At 39.4% G+C, this 18,866-nt stretch overlaps 2 protein-coding genes across 5 annotated transcripts; both read right to left on the reverse strand.

Moving 5' to 3' along the window:
- Positions 1–2,188: 2,188 nt before the first annotated feature.
- On the reverse strand, positions 2,189–7,891 carry crls1 (cardiolipin synthase 1). Its single transcript, XM_085427476.1, has 7 exons — positions 7,294–7,891; positions 5,725–5,862; positions 5,197–5,326; positions 5,029–5,114; positions 4,323–4,391; positions 3,518–3,609; positions 2,189–2,677 (listed from the first exon to the last, which is right to left on the reverse strand). The coding sequence occupies exons 1-7, from the start codon at positions 7,744–7,746 to the stop codon at positions 2,581–2,583; spliced, it is 1,065 nt and encodes a 354-aa protein (XP_085283602.1). The 5' UTR covers positions 7,747–7,891; the 3' UTR covers positions 2,189–2,580.
- Positions 7,892–8,122: 231 nt separating this feature from the next.
- On the reverse strand, positions 8,123–17,201 carry mcm8 (minichromosome maintenance 8 homologous recombination repair factor). Of its 4 annotated transcripts, none has more exons than XM_085427474.1 (22): positions 17,077–17,200; positions 16,598–16,655; positions 16,384–16,549; positions 16,122–16,187; positions 15,913–15,995; positions 15,573–15,722; positions 15,324–15,421; positions 15,032–15,230; positions 14,807–14,892; positions 14,088–14,233; positions 13,796–13,876; positions 13,570–13,708; positions 13,233–13,263; positions 12,381–12,518; positions 12,146–12,206; positions 11,945–12,025; positions 11,436–11,631; positions 11,143–11,356; positions 10,840–11,049; positions 10,625–10,701; positions 9,552–9,741; positions 8,123–8,934 (listed from the first exon to the last, which is right to left on the reverse strand). In XM_085427474.1, exons 2-22 carry the CDS (start codon positions 16,646–16,648, stop codon positions 8,842–8,844), a joined length of 2,556 nt encoding a protein of 851 aa, XP_085283600.1. In that variant the 5' UTR covers positions 16,649–16,655; positions 17,077–17,200; the 3' UTR covers positions 8,123–8,841. The 4 variants fall into 4 exon arrangements, with proteins under 4 accessions (XP_085283600.1, XP_085283599.1, XP_085283598.1 ...); XM_085427473.1 differs by having other exon boundaries at positions 16,973–17,175; XM_085427472.1 differs by having other exon boundaries at positions 16,384–16,655; positions 17,077–17,201.
- Positions 17,202–18,866: the final 1,665 nt, after the last annotated feature.

The raw sequence follows: 18,866 nt of genomic DNA on the forward strand, positions 1-18,866 counted from the left end.
TTGTTTATTTTTTGTCCTTCCATTTTTTAAATCCTTTCTGTGACTTTAAACAATTCCTGTTTAAAGTCACTAGTTAAGGAATATGACTTTAAACAGGAATTGTTAAATATATAACATATAAACACCTAAATTGTCAACTTATTTTTGAACCTTATCTTAAATCCTTTAATTATAAATGCTTATCTGTTCAAATAATCACATCACTGTACAGTTGATTGCTGAGGTCTTTAAATATTTATTGACTGCACATTAATGATACAAACAAGGCCTCTACTGACACTAATGTAAAATCACCGTCGGCGTTTCTTTGCCATTTCTCCATCTAGTGGCTGAGAAAGGCCTTACAGTGGCTTACTTAAACTATTCTCGTTCAAGGTGAATGAGTTGAGTAGCCAGACTAAAGTTTTGTTTATTAGTGGTGTCAGCCATTGTATATAAAGAAAAATAATCCCCACTGTGTGTTTTCTTTATATAATTTGGTTTGTGTTCTTGCAGAAGATGACCTCCTGATAGTTCTTAAATAATCTCATTATTTTCACTTTATTTAAAAACTTGTTTTTGCATAAAATGTAAATGGAAGATCCTTTACTCAAAGCCAGAAAATACAAATCCGTGAATTCTACTTTAATAAGTGAGAAAGTCATTTTCTGAGACAAGAGCACTGATTTCTTTGTAAGTGTGTCTAGACAAGAAGATTAATTGCAACAGACCAGGAGTCATTTAGACTCCAGTAACCTGAATGAGATGGAAGAATTTGAAGGGATAAGAGATGGATTTCCAAAGGGAAGATCATATTTGAAAAAGAGAAAGAAAGAAAGACAGACAGACAAGCCTTGGGTAAAAGCACTAAATAATTGCTGGATGGAAGATTTTGCCTTTTAACCTGAGAAATGTTTTAAAGGCATCTCGGAGGTGCTGTTATACTGAGAATAAATCCTGAAGACAGTTTTCATCTTTAGCTCTTTGTAATCTAAATTCTGACTCACTTTACTGACAGAACCATCACCGTGTAAATAACAGCTGTCAATATCTGTCAGTCACGATGACACGCATCTCACTGAAGTCCATCACAGAGGGCTTGAAGGTGTGTTTTCCCCATCTTTAATCTCAAAGGCATAACTAATTAAAGCTTCTCCCAAACACTATATGAAAAGACTGTGGGGCACCAAACAACTTCCAAATTATACTGTACACATCCAATTAGTCTTATCAAATATAGACTTTGGGGGAAAAAAATATAAAGCAGCAGAACTTCTTTAAGCAGTGTTTTAATAAGCGTAGGTATCAATTTGTTCTCGGTGACGGATGTCTCATATTAAAATGGGATCGTTTAAATTTATTCACTGAAGATATAATGAGGAGACATCCTACTCAAGGCCATGAAAACAACTTGCAAAAGCCTGGCAGTCATCAGCACATGCTCGGCGAGGAAGCTGCATTACCCAAGTGGTGCAGAAAATTGCTGGGAAATAAATGGTGGAGATGAAAAGGTTATGCTTTCTCGTTTCCCCTCATCACACTAGTTTTCTTCTTGAGGGAAAAAAATGCACAGTGGAGTAAGATACGACCGCCTGAGGAGTTCATCCGCAATGGCTCGCGTTCTCCCCGGGCCTCTGCATAACCTCTGGCTTATCAGGCATATTGATCCCAAGACTGGAAGCACTTGAAAACAGCACTGCAGTTGTTGTGGTTTTTAATGATACACATACATAAAAGCAAAGGAAATGTGTGCAATCAGTCCCTATTATTTATTTTCTTGTCTACAATACATGAGGAAAATAATAAAATGGGATCCTCACCTTTCCCAAAGCTGAGGTGTTTTGTTCTCACAACAGCTGATAATTTGAAGGTTTGGATTAATAGCAGCAATTTAAAAGTTGATGCTTTTTATTAATTATTCAAGTAATAATAGGATCATTGACTCCACATTCCTTAATAAGGATACTAATCTGCAGCTTGGCATTGGCCTTGACAAATTTAAGCTCAAAGCAGCACTAAATGAATCAGGACTGAGAATCTGCTGGGCCTGTGGAGCCCAGCTAGGATGTCATTTCACCGCGCACCCAAATTTTAATCCCCCGATTGTTGGTTTTAAATAGATCAGCTGTCACATGTGTCCCATAAGATTACCCCTCCCTGAGGAAAAAAAAAATCCCCTGCATCCGAAAGATTCTCGTGGACAAACACGAAAGCAGATTTCCTTTTTAATCATAAATCACAGTTGTGTAAAAATGACAATCATGTGACAATAATTAGGTTCACATTGCAACCCCTTGATTGAAAACCTAAGAAAAAATAAACAGAAGCTCTTGTTTCGTGTTGTGGGTGGACGGTCTATATTTGCGTTTGCTGTTTTTATCCTGTCTCTGAATGCTGTCTGCAGGCTCCACTGCTGTTAGGCGTTTCTGTAGTGTTGCAGTAAACCATCTGCGGCCTCAGTTGGTTTCCATGTGTCATTTCCATGGTGACATGTGTATGGTTGTCACATCCACTTGGTCTTAGAGCTCCTGGCGATCGTCCATCCTTTTACTGGGGCTCAGTGTCTCTGGGGCGACTGCTTTTGTTCTGCTTTCGGTGCGTTTATGACGGTGATCTGGTGTTCAACACCTGAACAGTCTTGCGGCCGTAGTGCCAGTAGCTATAACCTGATGCAGTTGTAGTCACTGCTGTAATATACCTGCAACATGATAAATGACATGTGCTGTAATACACACCAAACTTTGCACTTAAAAATAATTTGACCAAATACTTTCAAAGTTAGAAAAAAGATGAAGGAGAGGTAAATCATTTTTATATTAATATTAAAAGAATAATAGAATTTGTTATCTTATTGTGGTGAGGAATGAATTAATCTCCAGTTTGTTATAAACATTAAATGTGTTGAATTTGAAAGTGTGACTATGCTGCCCCCAGTGGTCTTATGAAGAAAGACACATTGGCTAAAGAAAGAGTATGATGAGCTTTAACTGTAATTTACCCTCATTCATTTCTTAACCTGTTGTTTAACTTAAAACTCGATTTAATTGGAAAAATTTATTATAACTGTATATACTATCTTTAGATATTCGATATAGTCTGTTTAATCAACCACAGCAAACAAAAGCATTTAAGATTTGTCTTACAACTCTAAAATCTAACTAAATAAAAGCCCATAGTTTCATATCAGTAATCCAAACTGTAAGGCTTGTAAATCAATTACGATGCTCAGTTCAACAGTCCACTGAAGTAGATTTGTAAAAATGTAGGTTACTATGGCACAACATGTTTGTCATTGGTCTGATTTCTACTCAAGCTCACTCTGAGGTGCGGACTGAAATGAGTCAGTACACTTAACCTGAACAACGTGCTGCAACAAACAGCATTTATGTGCTTGACTGAGATGAGACCATTTGCATCCATTGTACAATTTTTTTTTTTTTGGTTGTACCACCAGACTGAAAGGAAAAGGACATTTTGGATATGAAAGCTAAGTGGATGAAACTGCGATTGCATAAATAATGTGGAGCGTGTGGTTTACCATAAGCACTGCAGCAGGATGCTGTCTGTATACTGGAAGACCGGAGCGGCCAAAGAAGCTGCAACCAGACAGAGCTGAATGGCCGTGTTAATCTATTGAAAAAGAACATGAATCATGAATAAAATAAAAGTCAGAAAAGAAAGATGAAGGCATGATAGAATTTTGCACATATTTGAAATGAAATTATGCTAGTATTTCAGACTGTTTAAAGGCTATTTGTGGATTCAAACATAGAATGAATCAGTGTCAGGTGTATTTAAGAGAAGTTACATATTTTACATAGGCTGCAGTAATAAACCATATAACTTGAGAATGTTGGCTGAAGTTATGAATATTAAACCCTGGATAAATAAACTGTGCAAAATTGGGAAATACTGAAGCACAGGTCTTTTAAACAAAAATGAAACAATTTTTTAATTATCTGGGTGTTGATAGGGTGAGGACACAACAGGCACAAACTAGCTTTGTTCATATCCTCATCACATTGAATGTCTACCTCAAAAACATCCAATGTTTACAGAGTTTAACTGACATCCAATTTGACGCCAAGCATGAGGAAATGTGCCGATGCAAGATGCACAACAGGCTGTGTAAAGGTGCTGATGAGTAGCCTAAAGGCATTAATCATTTATTGTTTAGTAACTTTTGCTTATTGAGTGTAAAGATTAGTAAACTCTGTAAAACTACATCAGCGGTGCTCCTAACACGTGTAGAGGTAAAACTACATTACAAACACTTCATGGTGAAAGGTCTTCTACAGTTTTTCCAATCGGTAAAGAGCAGAGTGCATGGTTGTACATCTCACCTTGCTGATGAGTGTGGGCTTGAGCTGGGCAGTAGTATAGCAGGGGTTAAAAAACTTGGTGAGGGTCACCTGCAGAAATAAGAGGAGGAAACTGTAGATTCAGTATTACAGACACTCACAATGCAGTCCAGAATCACTGTGGCCCCAAAATAGTAAAGAGCAGTTAAGATTTACTTTAGCAATATTCATCATGTTTTTGGTAGAAGACAACATAAATTGTTATATAGATTTATTTATTCATGTTTTTCAACTTACAAATCAATACATATTTTCTATTCTTACATAATATCTGAGTAATCAAAGTAAACCTCTGTTTACTGCACTATAAACCTCTTAAAGTATGCTTAAAAAGAACAAAGAAACCAAAATAAATATATACAAAATAAAATATTATTGTTTGAACGTAAATATACTCAGCAAGCGCGCTGCCTTGACAGAGGGTTGCACTCTCGAAGTGCTTCCTTTCAATTAAAATGCATTATAAATACAGGGATGGATGGGTATAAATAATATAATTACTAAAATCAACTGTGCCATTTTTGGCAGTGAGGACTACATTGCAAGCACCATCTGCTGCACCCACAGTTTAGCTGCAGCAAACTTCTGTACAGTGCACATGAAAATATCTTGAAATTTGAGTGTCTACATGGCATTTAAATAGAAGATCCTCAGTTAAAGTTTAGTTTTTTAGAATGATATGTCTCACCGGTGGAGGTACCGTCTTGTATCTGACCCAGAAGACAGCAGCTATCAAACCAATGTCTCTGAAAATCACTAGAGCTGTCAGTGGAGCTGAAACAGAAGTCCACAGTTAAAAATCTTATATCCTTGTTTGAGACAGGAAGAAAACACAGAAATACACTGAGTATTATACCTGGTATAAGTTCAGCATAGGTGAGACTGACATATAAAATACTGATGAGAATCTTGTCAGCCAGTGGGTCGAGAGCACTGCCCAGTGCCGACTTTTGAGTGGGCCACGTTCTGGCAATGTAACCATCCAACTGAGTAAGAGAGAATGAGACAGAAAAATGAATAAATAAAGATGTAAATTCATTGTGGTACAAGTTTCTAAGCTGAGCTAAGTAAGACAACTAAAAGGTTCGGGGCAGATCAGAATGCAGTGAGTCCCAATTTAAAAGCCTAATTAACTTTATTTGCATCTCATGCATCTTGATCTTGACTTGATACACAAATAGTAAATATTTCAACTACCACGTTTTTAAAAATATTTTTACAGGTGCATCATTGACATGTGTTAAATGTCCAAAACTGTTTGCAATCCTCAGAAGCTGAAAATGAGTTTACAAGATTTCCTTGTACAGGTATGCAACTCCAGACTGGAACCACACACCTGTGCAGGAAGTGCTTTAGTGTAAATGTCCGTTTATGTGTAGATTACCAGGTCAGTAGCTCCGGCCAGCGCAAACAGAGCCAAACTGAGGTGAAATTTCTGCTGGATGATCAGATGACCAAGGAATGGAGCCAGCAAAATCCGACACACACATAACAGGTTGGGGATTGTCCATGGATTCTCATACTGAAGAAAAAAAATAAGTAAATATTACGACAGAGTTTACAGCTAGAGCTATTAAGAAAAAAAAAATCATCACAGAACTTGCTTCAGATCAGTCAGCCTAAATCTTTTCTAGCAGCTGTTCTCAGTAATGTGTGCAATATATATCGATTCTGCATTGGCCTTATAAACAAATAAGATGACATTTACCAATGGCAGGAATTTATATTTTCTCTAATGACTCAAATCAATTTTATGTTGGCAAATGCAATAGTTAGCTTTAAAACAGTTTTTTAAATAATGATTTATTTGTTTCCCTTATGAGTAGAGGACCTACAACAGGATACAAGATGGTGACAGTTAAATAAAAATAAGAGACTCCATTTTTTATCAGGTCCAAGGAATATGAACGTGTACCAATGTGACTTATCACTACGATTCATCTAAAACAGTAGGGGAGAAAATAGTTGGTGATATTGTTGTTCTACAGTCACAGAACTTAAATTTTCCTAGAGGACAAAAAACCCCAATAGTGACCAAGTAAAGCTCGATTTAAGACTGCAGGAGATCTACTTCATAACTGAAAACTCCTTTTATCCCTACACCACAACCTTCCACACCATTCAAGTCACAGTGGTATTTAGTAATTAAAAGCTTATGTTAAGCTGGGTCATATGGCGGTTAACACTGCTGTGTCATAGGACGAAGGTTCTGGGTTTAAATCCAGTCTGCAGAGTTTATGTGTGGAGTTTGCATGTTGTTTGTCTGCATGGGATTTCTCCAGGTACTCTGGCTTCAAAAACGTTGTTCATTGGTGATTCTATAAACTGGCTCTAGGTGTGAGTATCAATGGTTATCATTCTTTTTGTGTTATCCCCGCAACAATCTTGTGACCATAAACCTCTATGACCGCTGACATGGGCTCCAGCCCACCGCAACAAGTGGAAGAAAATGGACTGATGGGTATTTTAAACATGCCATTTTTACGTACAGGAAAAACTATTTACTTGTGGACTTGTATTCATTAAACCTAATAAGGCTGTTTTACGAGGAAACGTACTGTAAAAAATCTTGACATTTAAACCTCTGGGTTCACAGAGTCCATTGGGCCAGTAAATGACCCAGGGTTTGGGATAGCTCACAAACACAAAAATCCAGTTTCTCTTTTCTGGAACAAAGCCCAGTGCTCCCTCTTCAGTGGAAAATTACCCACAAAGCTCTTCTAGTGTGACCAATGATTACACTATTGTAAATTCTACTTAAGCAACTGTGTGTTTCTTCATGTTTTGGTCATGTTATGGTCATTGTTCCTTTTAAAAGTATAAACCATTGCACCGTTTTGGCCAGCAACTGATGAACACACATGAGTTACACTTTATTAATTGTTGTACAACATGCATCTACGGTGCCTACCCCCTTCTGTGAAGTTCATACTCCTGTCACCTCTGTACTCACCAGCTCTTTGAACTTGAACAGTCCGTGTCCCGGTACCGTGCCGGCGTCACCCCTCTCCTCTCCGGTAGAACTGTCCGGCTTCTCGTCGGTCTTTCCACTGCACAGTCCTCGAGCGCTCGGGGACAGCAGAGAACGGAAACTGGCCGCATACCGCTCGTGACCTCCCTGGGTCATGGGTATAGGTCCTTGCACGTGCCATGGAGTCTGCTTTCCCTGCTGGAGGACCCCACTCCAACACGCGACACGGCTGTCTGTCCCTTTGAGTCTCGCGAGGTACGAGCCGCTCACCTGAGGTCGTTTCAACCTAGCGAACTCCGTGACAGGTGTGTATCTGAGCCGCCATGATACGGGCTCCAGTAGGCACACGGGCGCACTCCGCGCGGACACCAGACAACGAACGTTTGTGTTGCGGCACAGCGGTGCAGAAATCCCCCGAAAACACAGCGTCATCATCTTCACGAGACTTACGTTACCGACCTGCTGGCCTCGTGCCGTTTCCCCGCGAGTTCATCGTGAAGTTAAAGACCCTGATGGTCAGAGCCGACGGGTACCCTCATCGAGCCAGCAGGCTGCCATGTTGCCGTAAATCGATACGGTACATGATGTCGTAAAACTTACTTTCCTTCAGCGTTTTTAATTTAAAAAGAGAGTCGCTTATTTAAATAAGTGGTGTATCAAGAGATAGAAAAATCAGATAATAGTCGGACTTGTCGTTAATAAATTGTAACAATTTCTTAAATAATAAGTAAATATTTAGCGTATTAGTCTTTTGAATTACAAATTAAAAGCATTTTCACTACCTCCCTTTTTGTAAAAACAAATCAAAAAACAACAACAAACAAAAGGCTGATTGTTCCACATCATTTAATAAAGTGCACCGCAGAGAGACAGAACGTAACCATGAACGTATGTTTAAGACAAAAATGAAAAGCAAATACTATACATCCAACAGGACACCCAATACTGAAGTCAATCTTTCAGAAAAATAAGAAATTTTATAATACAAGGGCAGCTTATTATGACACTATTATGGGTTGACGGGGTTATATTAGTGCCTTCTCTAAAATATAACCACAGACAAGCTTACATAAACATCATATACATATTATGTTCATTCTTCTGAAGTATTCTTTAAGTATTTGTAGAAAAAAATGGTAAGTAATCAGTTTTCTTTCATATTCAGTTTAGACAAAGTTGTGTAACTTAAAGGCAAAATTTGCAACTTTGCTTAAACTAAGGGTTGCCCGGTTCTGAAAATCTATCTTTATCTGGATTATGAATGAAATGTTAAGACAATATATCAATCTCAAGTCTAACATTTCTCTGGTTAGTGGGATATTGTCTTTACAAGAAGCTGTGGTAGCGGTAAAGATCAAGTTTCAGTATTTCCTTTTTTTTTTCAGCCTTGTTTTTGTTGTTCGTGGTTTTTTCTATCTCTTCTAATGGTCAAACTGCAGTCTCCATTTCTTTTGCTTTTTACAGAACATGGTCCAATGATCGACCTTTTGATAAAGTCTGCAGGTTTGAGCCTGTGAAAGCTGTAAGAAGTTAGATTGTTTGCAGTTGGTACAGCTTGGGCCCTTTCTTCAGCAGAAAACCTTGTTCATTCAGGGAACTCAAGAGGCCTTCGAAATCCATCACCTAGAAAGAATTAATGATTGACTTAATATAATTAAGAATTATACATTTAATGCAATTGAGCATATTGTTTTCATTCATGTTTAAGTATGAAATCACTAAGGTTTGTGGTGAGGAGGGGGAAGCCAACCTGTGTATAGTTACAAAAGGCAAAATATAAAGGTTTTGGAAAATCTTCTCTATATTAGGTACAAAGCTTTGTGTAAAAATCAAAAGTATTGTACACAATATCTGACCGATTTCAGTCAGTAAGGCACCATTAAAGATGTGCTGTGTTTGATAAAACATTTAGAGTTGGAGTTTTATTTCATTTTGGGATAATCAAGAGTTCTAACCCTTGCTGATGTGGTCTACATATTGGCTAAAGCAGTGTCTGTATATCTTTAAATCTTCCACATGCTTTTCTAATGTTTGTTTTTGCATTTTTATTCACAAAGAGCTTAAACAAGTCGATACCTTTTTCCTATTTTCCTTTAATAAAGTTTTTGTATCATGATGACATCCAAAGTAATTGCTCACAAATGGTGAGAGAACACTATTAATGTTTGTGTCTTTGCTTTATACTGTAAATCAGACACAGTATTTTTATTATTTATTATTTTATATTTCAGTGCTTTCACCTTAACGTTCACTCTGTCGGCAATGGATCGAAGCGTCTGTACGTCGAACTGCTTCTGACCGGTCCTCTGAGCGTGCTGGTGCAGTGCATTGACCAGTCGTTTTGCAGCACTGCGCTGACTCATACCAGACCCGAGCTGAGAGCGCTCAAAGTCCAGATTGCCGAGACCATCTGAATACGTGTTGGCCAGACTGAAAAACAAGACCCACAAAACGAAGGAGAGAGAAATTTACATGCAGGTGTGAGCAATTCAGACGTATTAATATTGTGAATATTATTTAACAAAAATATTAACACTTATCATCTTAGAGTTGGCTTTGGCCTATCATACTGTGCACATTATTACTAGTATGTATTTTCTGTGATATTAAAGTGTTGTATACCGTATCCCTGCAATAGCAACACCATGTATTTATGTTCCCCAGTGAAACAAGTCCAAGCATGTCTGACTGTAAGAGCTGTTTCAGTCTTCTATTACAATTTAGTTCCTAGAAAGGGAGCTACTTCAACAACCTCCAACAAAGCACAGTACTTTGCAAAATATGCAAGAAAACTGGTGGAAACAACAAATGTGTTTGAGGCAAAAACACCATTGAGAACAACCAGACTGCAAAGGAGGAGGAGCAGCTGGCGATGTGGAACTCAAGAGCAAACAGATGACTCAACTGAGCATTGCTAGCTCCGCTCCACATGACACTATTATGGATGGAGAGGGTTACATTAGTCCAATATTGTCCATATGACAATAAGCAAATGGTGGATGCAAATTACTGATGCAGTAACATGGTGGAAAGGCTTGGCTTTAATCAGCTAGTTAACAAGCACAAACCACGACATAAGAGGTACAAGTGTTGAGCAATGATTTTTATTTTTACTTTTATGCTTAGAGCCCTCACAACTATTGCGCTATAATGGTGTTGCTCCTGGCACCTTGGAGCAATTGATCAATACTTCAAATGAGGTAATGTGTCATCAAAGGCAGCAGCTAACTGAAAGGACAGAAAATGCATTTCATTTTCCTACATTTATAAATGCTATTGCCTACAAGCTGTGAGCATCGATTGTTCGGCTTACCTGTGTTTCATGATCTCAACAACATCCTCAGCATCACTCTTAGTGGCTGTTTCTCTCAGCTCCAACTTGACTCTTGCCTACACAAAAACAGCTACCATGAGACACCAGCAGGAAACTGATCCCTTCTGTTCCCCAAAACTGTATTTTTACTTTGTGTATTCATCCATCACATTTTGCCAGGTGTGTTGAGAGAATGCACCGCTATCCAAACCTACCTCAGTTAGTCTAATTAATGACTCCAGCTGTCGTGTGGTGATTGGTGTGGCATCAGTAGGGTTTGCCTGAGCTCTCAGTGACAGGTAGAACTCCTGAAGGGTTTGTGCTGCTTCAGGAGAGAGTTTGGGACGGACATACTGACGAGCGTAGCTGATGTACTTTCTTAAAAGGCACGTTGGAATGGGGTCTATACTTTCACCTGCAGGGATCTAGAAAAATATACACTTAATGCCTGAAAACAATTGCTTTTGTGTGATATCATTGTGATCCGTGTGCGCTGAGAGCAGACAGCGCATCTTTACCTGCAAACGTTCGGACAGTGGCATGTCAGAGTGCTCTAATAGGATTGAGGTCTGTAATTCAGTGTTATTTCTGGTAACTGTGGCACTGCTGGTTCTGCCTCTCCCGGACCTATTCGCCATGACATGCTCCGACAGCTGGCGGTCATGTGACTCGTCTGGGATGTCCAGGAGCAGGAAGACAACATCAAAACGAGAGAGGAGAGCTGATCCCATTCTATACAGAAAAAGAGTACACAAATGTAAATACAAGTCACATACTATACAATCTGCTGTATCCTCCATCTTTAACTTACTTCAGATTTTCAGAGACTGTTTTGCCTCTGTTGTAATGTCCTCCAACTGGGTTTGCAGCAGCCACAACTGAGGTTCTAGCAGGCAGAGAGGAAACTATACCAGCCTTCGCCAGACTCACAGATTGTTGCTCCATTGCTTCTAGCAGAGCCTGCTGCTGGTTGCCCATCTTGTCAAACTCATCAATGCAGCAAAGACCTAAATAAACAAGTAAAAAAGAAACGCAAGCAACTAACTGTGACACATGTGAAGCAAAAAGATTCCCCTGCAGGCTGAAAGGCTTGTCTGATAATTTGAGCCTGGCAAACTAAGTGAAAGTGGTCAAAGCAGTGGAGGAATACTTTGTGGAAGATGCTGTGAAGTTAAAAGAAATATAAATAATACTTTATACATGTTTTTTTTAAGAAATATGGCTAGATACCAAAGTGCAATTACCTCAAAGCCACTAGAACAGGTCGCAATGTTTTATGTTCACAGCACATTAAAATATGCTTAAAAACAAATTTCCCACCTTGGTCTGCCAAAACCAAAGCACCGGCCTCCAGAGCATAATCCCCTGTTCCTGCATCTCGAGATAAACTTACTGTGAGTCCTAAAGAAAAACAGAAAAACTGTAAAGATCACATTGCTAATTTGACTATATTTAACCAAATACTTAATGACTACTGTATAACAAATTAGTTAAGAAGTTTTCTACTTTAACACATTGTACCTGTGGTGCTGGTACTGTTGCCACAAACATAGATACCCCTGGGAGCCACGTTACACACTGCCTATGCAGAGTAAAAGACAAACGTAGAGCATAGTACTAGGTCGAAGAAGAACATATCAAAGTTTCAAAAAGGAAATACACAGCACAATACACAGTCTCAGCTTATGAGTCATCAACATAGCGCTGTTGACATGACATTAGTATTCATTTCTCTACGCAAAGTCCTCTAAGTTACCTGTAACATCTGACTCTTTCCCAGTCCGGGGTCTCCCACTATTAGGATGTGGGGGTCTGCTCTCACTGGAATGCTATTCTTGCCTGTTTGTTTCTGTCTGCCTCCAAACAAAACCAAAGCAAGGGCAGCTTTCACCAGCTGCAGATACACAAAGACACAAGAATTACACGAGACATAAGATGTTAGACTAAACTTTAGCATTGCAAGTAAGACCTCATTAGCAGCAGTGAAACTGATAAAAGTAGAGGTAGTTAAAGCAGAGGAGTTTAAATACCTCGGGTCAACTATCCGAAGCAATGGACAGAGTACAAGAGAGGTGAAGAAGAGAGTGCAGGCAGGGTGGAGTGGATGGAGTCAGGGCTGATTTGTGACAGAAGGACAGCAGCAAGAGTGAAAGGCAAGGTTTACAAGTTGTAGTGAAAACTACTTTGAACTATAATGTATGGTTTGGAGACCATGACAGAGAAAGGCAGAGCCAAAGGGGTTTGGGTTTTCATTGGGAGTGATCAGTATGGACAGGAGTAGAAATGAATATATCAGTGACACATCTCAGGTCAAACACTTTGGAGATAAAGTTAGAGGGGTAAGGTTGAGATCTTTTGGACAGGGAAGAGAGAGTAGATACACTGGATGGATACCGAATATGGAGCTGCCAGGCAGGAGCAAAGGAGGAAGATCATGGAGATAGATCATGAATATAGCAAAGGAGGACAAACAGATGGGATGACAGAGGATGATATTAGTGATAGGATGAGATGGAGTTAGACGATCCGCTGATGTGAGCCCTGACGGGAAAGAAGTAGTAATTTCTAATGAAAAGCTTGTTAGTGTACTCAGTCTTGCGGAACTCACCAGATGGCCGTAGATGACAGGACACAAAGAGCTGTAAAAACAAGTGGACGCAATTAGTTAAAATATGTTGATGTGCAGTAGTAGCATGCCATCATCATCAAAAAGTACATTTTTGGATGACTGAAGAATTTTATAGTTCTAAATCCTGACAAAAATAAAATAAATAATCAAGCTAACTAGATAACTTGAGATTAAATTGTTAAAATTGACTCATCGCCATACCATTCAAACACCATTGTTTGGACAAAAATTTAATAAATAGATGCTGCGATAACTCTTAGAACAATACTACATGAAACTAGGTAGCTGCATTAAATGCAGTAAGTAATCATCTTACTGCACTATAAGTCGCAGCAAGTCAGGCTGTGACTGGATCTCCTGAATAGCATACAGTTCCTTCAGACTGAACTCTTCCCCACCACAGCGATCTTCAACTGTCCCGCTTGAACCTTGACCTCCCATCTTGGACTGCTTGCCTAAATATTTAGAAAAAGTTCCAGTTCATTAAATACTTAAAAGACTAAAGCCTATTAATATAAATGTGAAGGTCTCAAAGAGAATACCTTTTGTATTGCTGACAGAAGTAGCTTCAATGTAGAGGAGGAACATACACTGATCCTTATTTCCTCTAGAACTGCCTGGACCTAAAAAGCACAGTCAAACTATGTTTGATGTCTAAGTAGGAGGGCACTTCTTCCAGCAAACTCCAACTTCAAAGGCTTAGAGTTTTTGTTGAATAAATGCTTGATTTAGTTGAGACATTTTTTATAATTCACTACACATTTAGAATTAGAGACTGCACCGGTATTTCTTTGGCTTAACTTTTCACAATGATCAGAATGTGTGTTTTTGTACCATCATTGCTAACTCTCACTATCCCTGTCACAGTAACAGTGTCTCCAGGTACACAGCTGTCACAGAGGTCAGAGGTCAGGTGACACTCCACTGTCCGTGGGATTCGTCCAGTCTCCCTCTGCTCTCCACTTATCAACTCCTGCACCCTGAAGTGGCACAAAATAATTCAAATTCAATTGATCAGGGATTCATGACAAAGGTTATTTACACGAGATGTGACCTTTAAGGACAATACTTCATATCTGTGAACTGCTGATAAAGCACAATGTCCAGAGTGACACATGAAAACTACACACATATGCACAGTAAATGGTACACACTAAATAATACAAGCAAAAAAACAAAAGGTAAAGTCCCTTAATATAAATGACTGATAACTTATATACAAAGATTCTTCATGAATCAACTTAAAATTAAATGTAAGTGACCTGGGGTTAGGGTGATTATAATATGGACCGGCAACAGAGTAGTTTACGGACATGCTGTATATACCTCAAAAATACATGCAACAGAAAGGCTTTTCTTTGGAGGAGCTTTCATGCATTTTTACATGTACATTTAGATAAGATAACCTTTATTAGTCCCACAGGTGGGAAATTTGTTAAATATCAGTAGATATCAGTACATGGCATCCTTTCCCGCTCTCAAATAACAACTGCAACAACCATTTTTGTTAGCTATGTCTTACTGTAGTTTTTCACTGTACATGATATACTCACTTGATGATCTGCCAGTCTACAGTCTGTGTAAGAGGAGAATTGCGGATAGGGATGAAGGTATGACTGCGACAGTCTGGCTTTCCGCACTAGGTGATAAAACACAAACAAGAGATGTGTGAATGCTGACAAGAACGCCATATGCATGCATACAATTTAACTTACAGCCTTTATGTACAGGAAGAAAGTTGCAGAAAAAAGTTAGCGTATAAGTGTGCGTGTACATACTTTGGTAGGTGTAGTGTATTTCCCATGCTGCAGAGCCAGAGACAGTGTGGTCGAGCAGGTCCGACACCTGAAGGCCAACCTGGTGCATAGCGGTCTAATACTGCTCACTCTCACCACTGTTCCCTTCACACAAACTAGCCGGCCAAACACACTGGCACGTAACATTCGCAGTGGAGTCAGTGGCTCATAGTTATAGAGCCTGCAGGTAATTTACACAAATGCAGTCATCCGTATTTATTGTCATTCAAAGTGGCTGTCAAGAAAACAACTCATTCTTCACCGAATGAAATACCTCGCACTAATATGGGGAATATTGATGACTGGTGTAGCAACAGGAAACTCTTCCTCTTGCAGCTCAGCAGCTTGCTTCTCCAAATCCAGAGTCAACACCTGAATGATGTGCAGACAGTTTTCAGTCAGGGTTTGGGGTTTTTAGATTGAGAGAGACTGAGAATTTGAGCATTTGTTATAATATGAACATCATTAAGACTGTAACATCCCGCTAGCATAAAATGTGTGGTAGGGTCTTTTGTGCGTGTACCTGGTGAATAGCCAGTCCCAAACAGTTCAGCATCACCTCTGGTTGTTGTTTCAGTTGTGTGACTATGTCAGGAAGTGCCTGACGCACAGTTTTGTCTGCAATCAAGTCAGCATAATCAACCAGGACACTTCCCTGACGCTCAATTTCATCCTGTACACAAAAACAAAGTTCACTTTAAGTGACATGGAAACAGACAAAGAAAATAATATAGATGGATGAGAAATTAAAGGAACAAAAACATATTAAGTCTCTTAGTAGGATGCCACCAAGTAGTGCCATTGCTGTGACAAATGATAACTTAAAGAGCCAGTGTGTTGTGCACTGAGCTCATCTGACGAACCTTGTCAAACAGATGAATCCTGGAAGTGAAATATTTCTCAAACACTTTGATTTTCTCCACATTAGGTCCACTCTCTATAAATCCTGGACATAAAAAGACATGGAGATTACGGGCACAGACAAAGACAGATAATCCTGACTATTAAATGTGACGTCTTTCTAAAGTTTCCATTGTAACAGTGTGACAGGGACCCATTAATGCACACATACCATCTGTGAAGTAGAGTGTCCATCCTTTGTACGGACACAATGCATCAAGAGTAGTTTGACAAAGGACTGAAGAGACAGTTGAGCAGTTGGTTATTTTGTTGCAGCTGTTCATTCATTGCACAACCACAAATGTGTGGTTTTTTTTAGACAAAGCAGTAACTCTAATATGTAGCATGTATTCACCTCGTCTTTTTTCAATAGAAAAAGAAAAATATAGTTCTACTAATGGTTTCTTACAAAAAAAACACTGTCAGAAACTCACCTCTCTGCGCTCTGTAGGTATGGTTTCCTGCTCCACCTCTCCAACCTCCTCCGGATCCTCCTCTCCATGGTCTACCTCTCCATCCTCCACCACTACCTCGTCCTCTCCATCCACCACCACCACCACTACCTCCTCCTCTCCATCCACCGCCACCACTTCCACTCCCTCCTCTCCATCCACCGCCGCCACCACCACTTCCACTCCCTCCTCTCCATCCTCCCCTGCCTCCTCTAGAAGAGCCTCTCCTGGAATCCTGTCCACTCATTACTTTCCTAAGACAATGAAAGGAGGAACAAAAATAAGTGACAGTATTAACGAAACACAAAACACTGTAAATATGCACTACAGCAAATGTTGATATATGTTGTGTTGATTGGCTCTACTTTTCCAAGTCAACACTGCAGATTTAAGATCAACTTTAACATTTTAAAATACTGTTGGGTAACTTAACTGCCCTTCCGTTTTAAAAACCGTGAAATCCCTACAGATCTAACTACACATTTCAGGTTACAAAGCTGCGGGCTAATGTTTCATGTCTAATTTCTTTCTCTCCAACAGTTAGTAACGTTATCCTTATTAGCCAACTTACAACGACAATCATCGACTTTTCCCTACATGTTCCGTTCAAAAAGTGCCAACAGGTAAAAACACACCGCCTGCCTTTTCTTGAACAGAATGAGTAAAAAATCTTACAGTTTAAGAAAGTGCACAATATATTACTCCATAAACCAAAACTGCGTGTTTCGGTGTCTCAAAATTCACGCAGACTGATATTACCAAACAAAAATTCCCTCCAGGAAGAAGCTTCTTCTTTTAATGTTATTTTGTCACATGTGCCTTTAAAGCGCTTTACTGCCCCCCAGAGGATAGCGAAACTACTACAGAATTCTTATTCGCCTGCCGCCCCCATACTCTGCATACTCTGAGCAGGAATTCAAACCCTGTCAGTTGCTCCAAAGATGTTTGATTTTACCCCGACACTTTCCTGCTGCTAAAACGAGCAGATTTACGAGGTAAGGATGATGATGATAATGATGATGCAAAGTGCAAACTGATTTCAGTATAAATAGAAGCATTAGAACTTGTAACCTCAAAACTGGAAGACTGACTCCAACATCAGAGGTCTATGTCCAGATTTTTCATTTCTCATCTTTTCCATAGAGCTCATTTCCACTGAAAACCTAAACATCTTCAGCTTTGGGGATTTGATACCTCCAGCTTAGCTTCCTGTTTTTATTTTGGTTAATGCTGCTGTATCCAAGCCATACATCTTAGCAGCTCTCCCTACCATCTTCCAGGCTTTCCCTTTCTCTTTTTTTGCAGTCATTCTGTCTCAAATGAGCCCTGACACTCACCTCCACCTACTCCACCTGCACTTCTTCTTCACCTTTCTTGTGGTGCACTGTCTGGTGCTTTGGATGGTTGAGTCCAGGTTTTTAAACTCATCCACCTTCATTGTCTCTACTACTTGTAGCTTTACCTTTCACCATTCATACACATGTATTCTGTGTTGCTGCTACTGGCTTTCATTCACCTTCTCTCCTGAGCACATCTCGACCTCTCCAGGGCCCTTCAACCTGCTCGCTACTCTCATTACAGATCACATTGTCGTTTGTGACCTGCCTGACCTCAACTTTCAGCCTGTCGATCACCACCATGAAAAAAAAAAGAGAGCAGATAAGAACCTTGATGTAAACCCACCCTCTCCTTCAACCCATGACTCACGCCTACCACATAACACAAAACAAAGCCCTCTGCCTCCATCTTCTGGACATTTTATGTCATTACATGAAATAGTAACTCATTTCAAGTTCAATTCAACATTATTGTACAAACAATCCATGTATACGTATTTTAGCTAGTTATTATAAAATTGGAAAAAAAAGTCTTGAGTCACCTTTTATTCAGACTTCCTTGTACATATTGTAGTCTTTTTGTAACCTGTACAGTCATTGGTCGAGACCGGCAGATTTTGCAGAGTCAGAATCAGGATTTGAATGCATCATTGTGCTAAGCATATTTGCTCTTCAAAGATGAGCTCCATAGATTCTCTGTAGGCTCCTCTTGTTGTGTTTGTCCTTTTCTTTTCTTTCTTTCTTTATTGATTTCTATTATTATTATTCACATGAGTGCACTTGTAACACGGCAATGTCAGAGTTGAAGAAAAATAGCAAGGAAAAAGGGGTAAAATAGGTAAAAATATAATAACAAGAGGACCTGTAAGAAAACACATCAAAAGAAAAGCACCTGAAAAGTGAAAAAAAAAATACATGCACTAACCAACAGTCTTGCTGTGTTGTGTGTGTGTGTTTGTGATGAAATACTTGATAATGAGGGTGTGAAGGTGCAACAAAGCCCACCAGGAGCCAGAGACATGGAGAAAGACCCAGGGGGCTCAGGCCATCTGCAGCCCAAGACAGTACTGAAGACCCAAGGATACACATCTCAATGACAACTGTGTGCCCACACCAGAAGAAGGAGGG

The sequence above is a fragment of the Rhamphochromis longiceps genome, linkage group LG13 (genome assembly GCF_057381845.1).
Source record: "Rhamphochromis longiceps isolate RC_006_pf linkage group LG13, R_longiceps_female_GT1.1, whole genome shotgun sequence".
In the NCBI taxonomy this organism is placed as follows: Eukaryota; Metazoa; Chordata; class Actinopteri; order Cichliformes; family Cichlidae; genus Rhamphochromis; species Rhamphochromis longiceps.

Excerpts from the sequence above, each read along its gene's own strand:
- crls1 (XM_085427476.1), bottom strand. The coding sequence starts at position 7,746 with ATGATGACGCTGTGTTTTCGGGGGATTTCTGCACCGCTGTGCCGCAAC. Across the intron at positions 5,863-7,293 it reads TGTTCAAGTTCAAAGAGCTG|TATGAGAATCCATGGACAAT; the intron begins GTGAGTACAGAG and ends TTTTTTCTTCAG. Across the intron at positions 5,115-5,196 it reads CTATGCTGAACTTATACCAG|CTCCACTGACAGCTCTAGTG; the intron begins GTATAATACTCA and ends CTTCTGTTTCAG.
- mcm8 (XM_085427472.1), bottom strand. The coding sequence starts at position 16,648 with ATGAGTGGACAGGATTCCAGGAGAGGCTCTTCTAGAGGAGGCAGGGGA. Across the intron at positions 10,702-10,839 it reads CATTAATTAGACTAACTGAG|GCAAGAGTCAAGTTGGAGCT; the intron begins GTAGGTTTGGAT and ends GTTTTTGTGTAG. Across the intron at positions 9,742-10,624 it reads GTTGAGATCATGAAACACAG|TCTGGCCAACACGTATTCAG; the intron begins GTAAGCCGAACA and ends CTTGTTTTTCAG.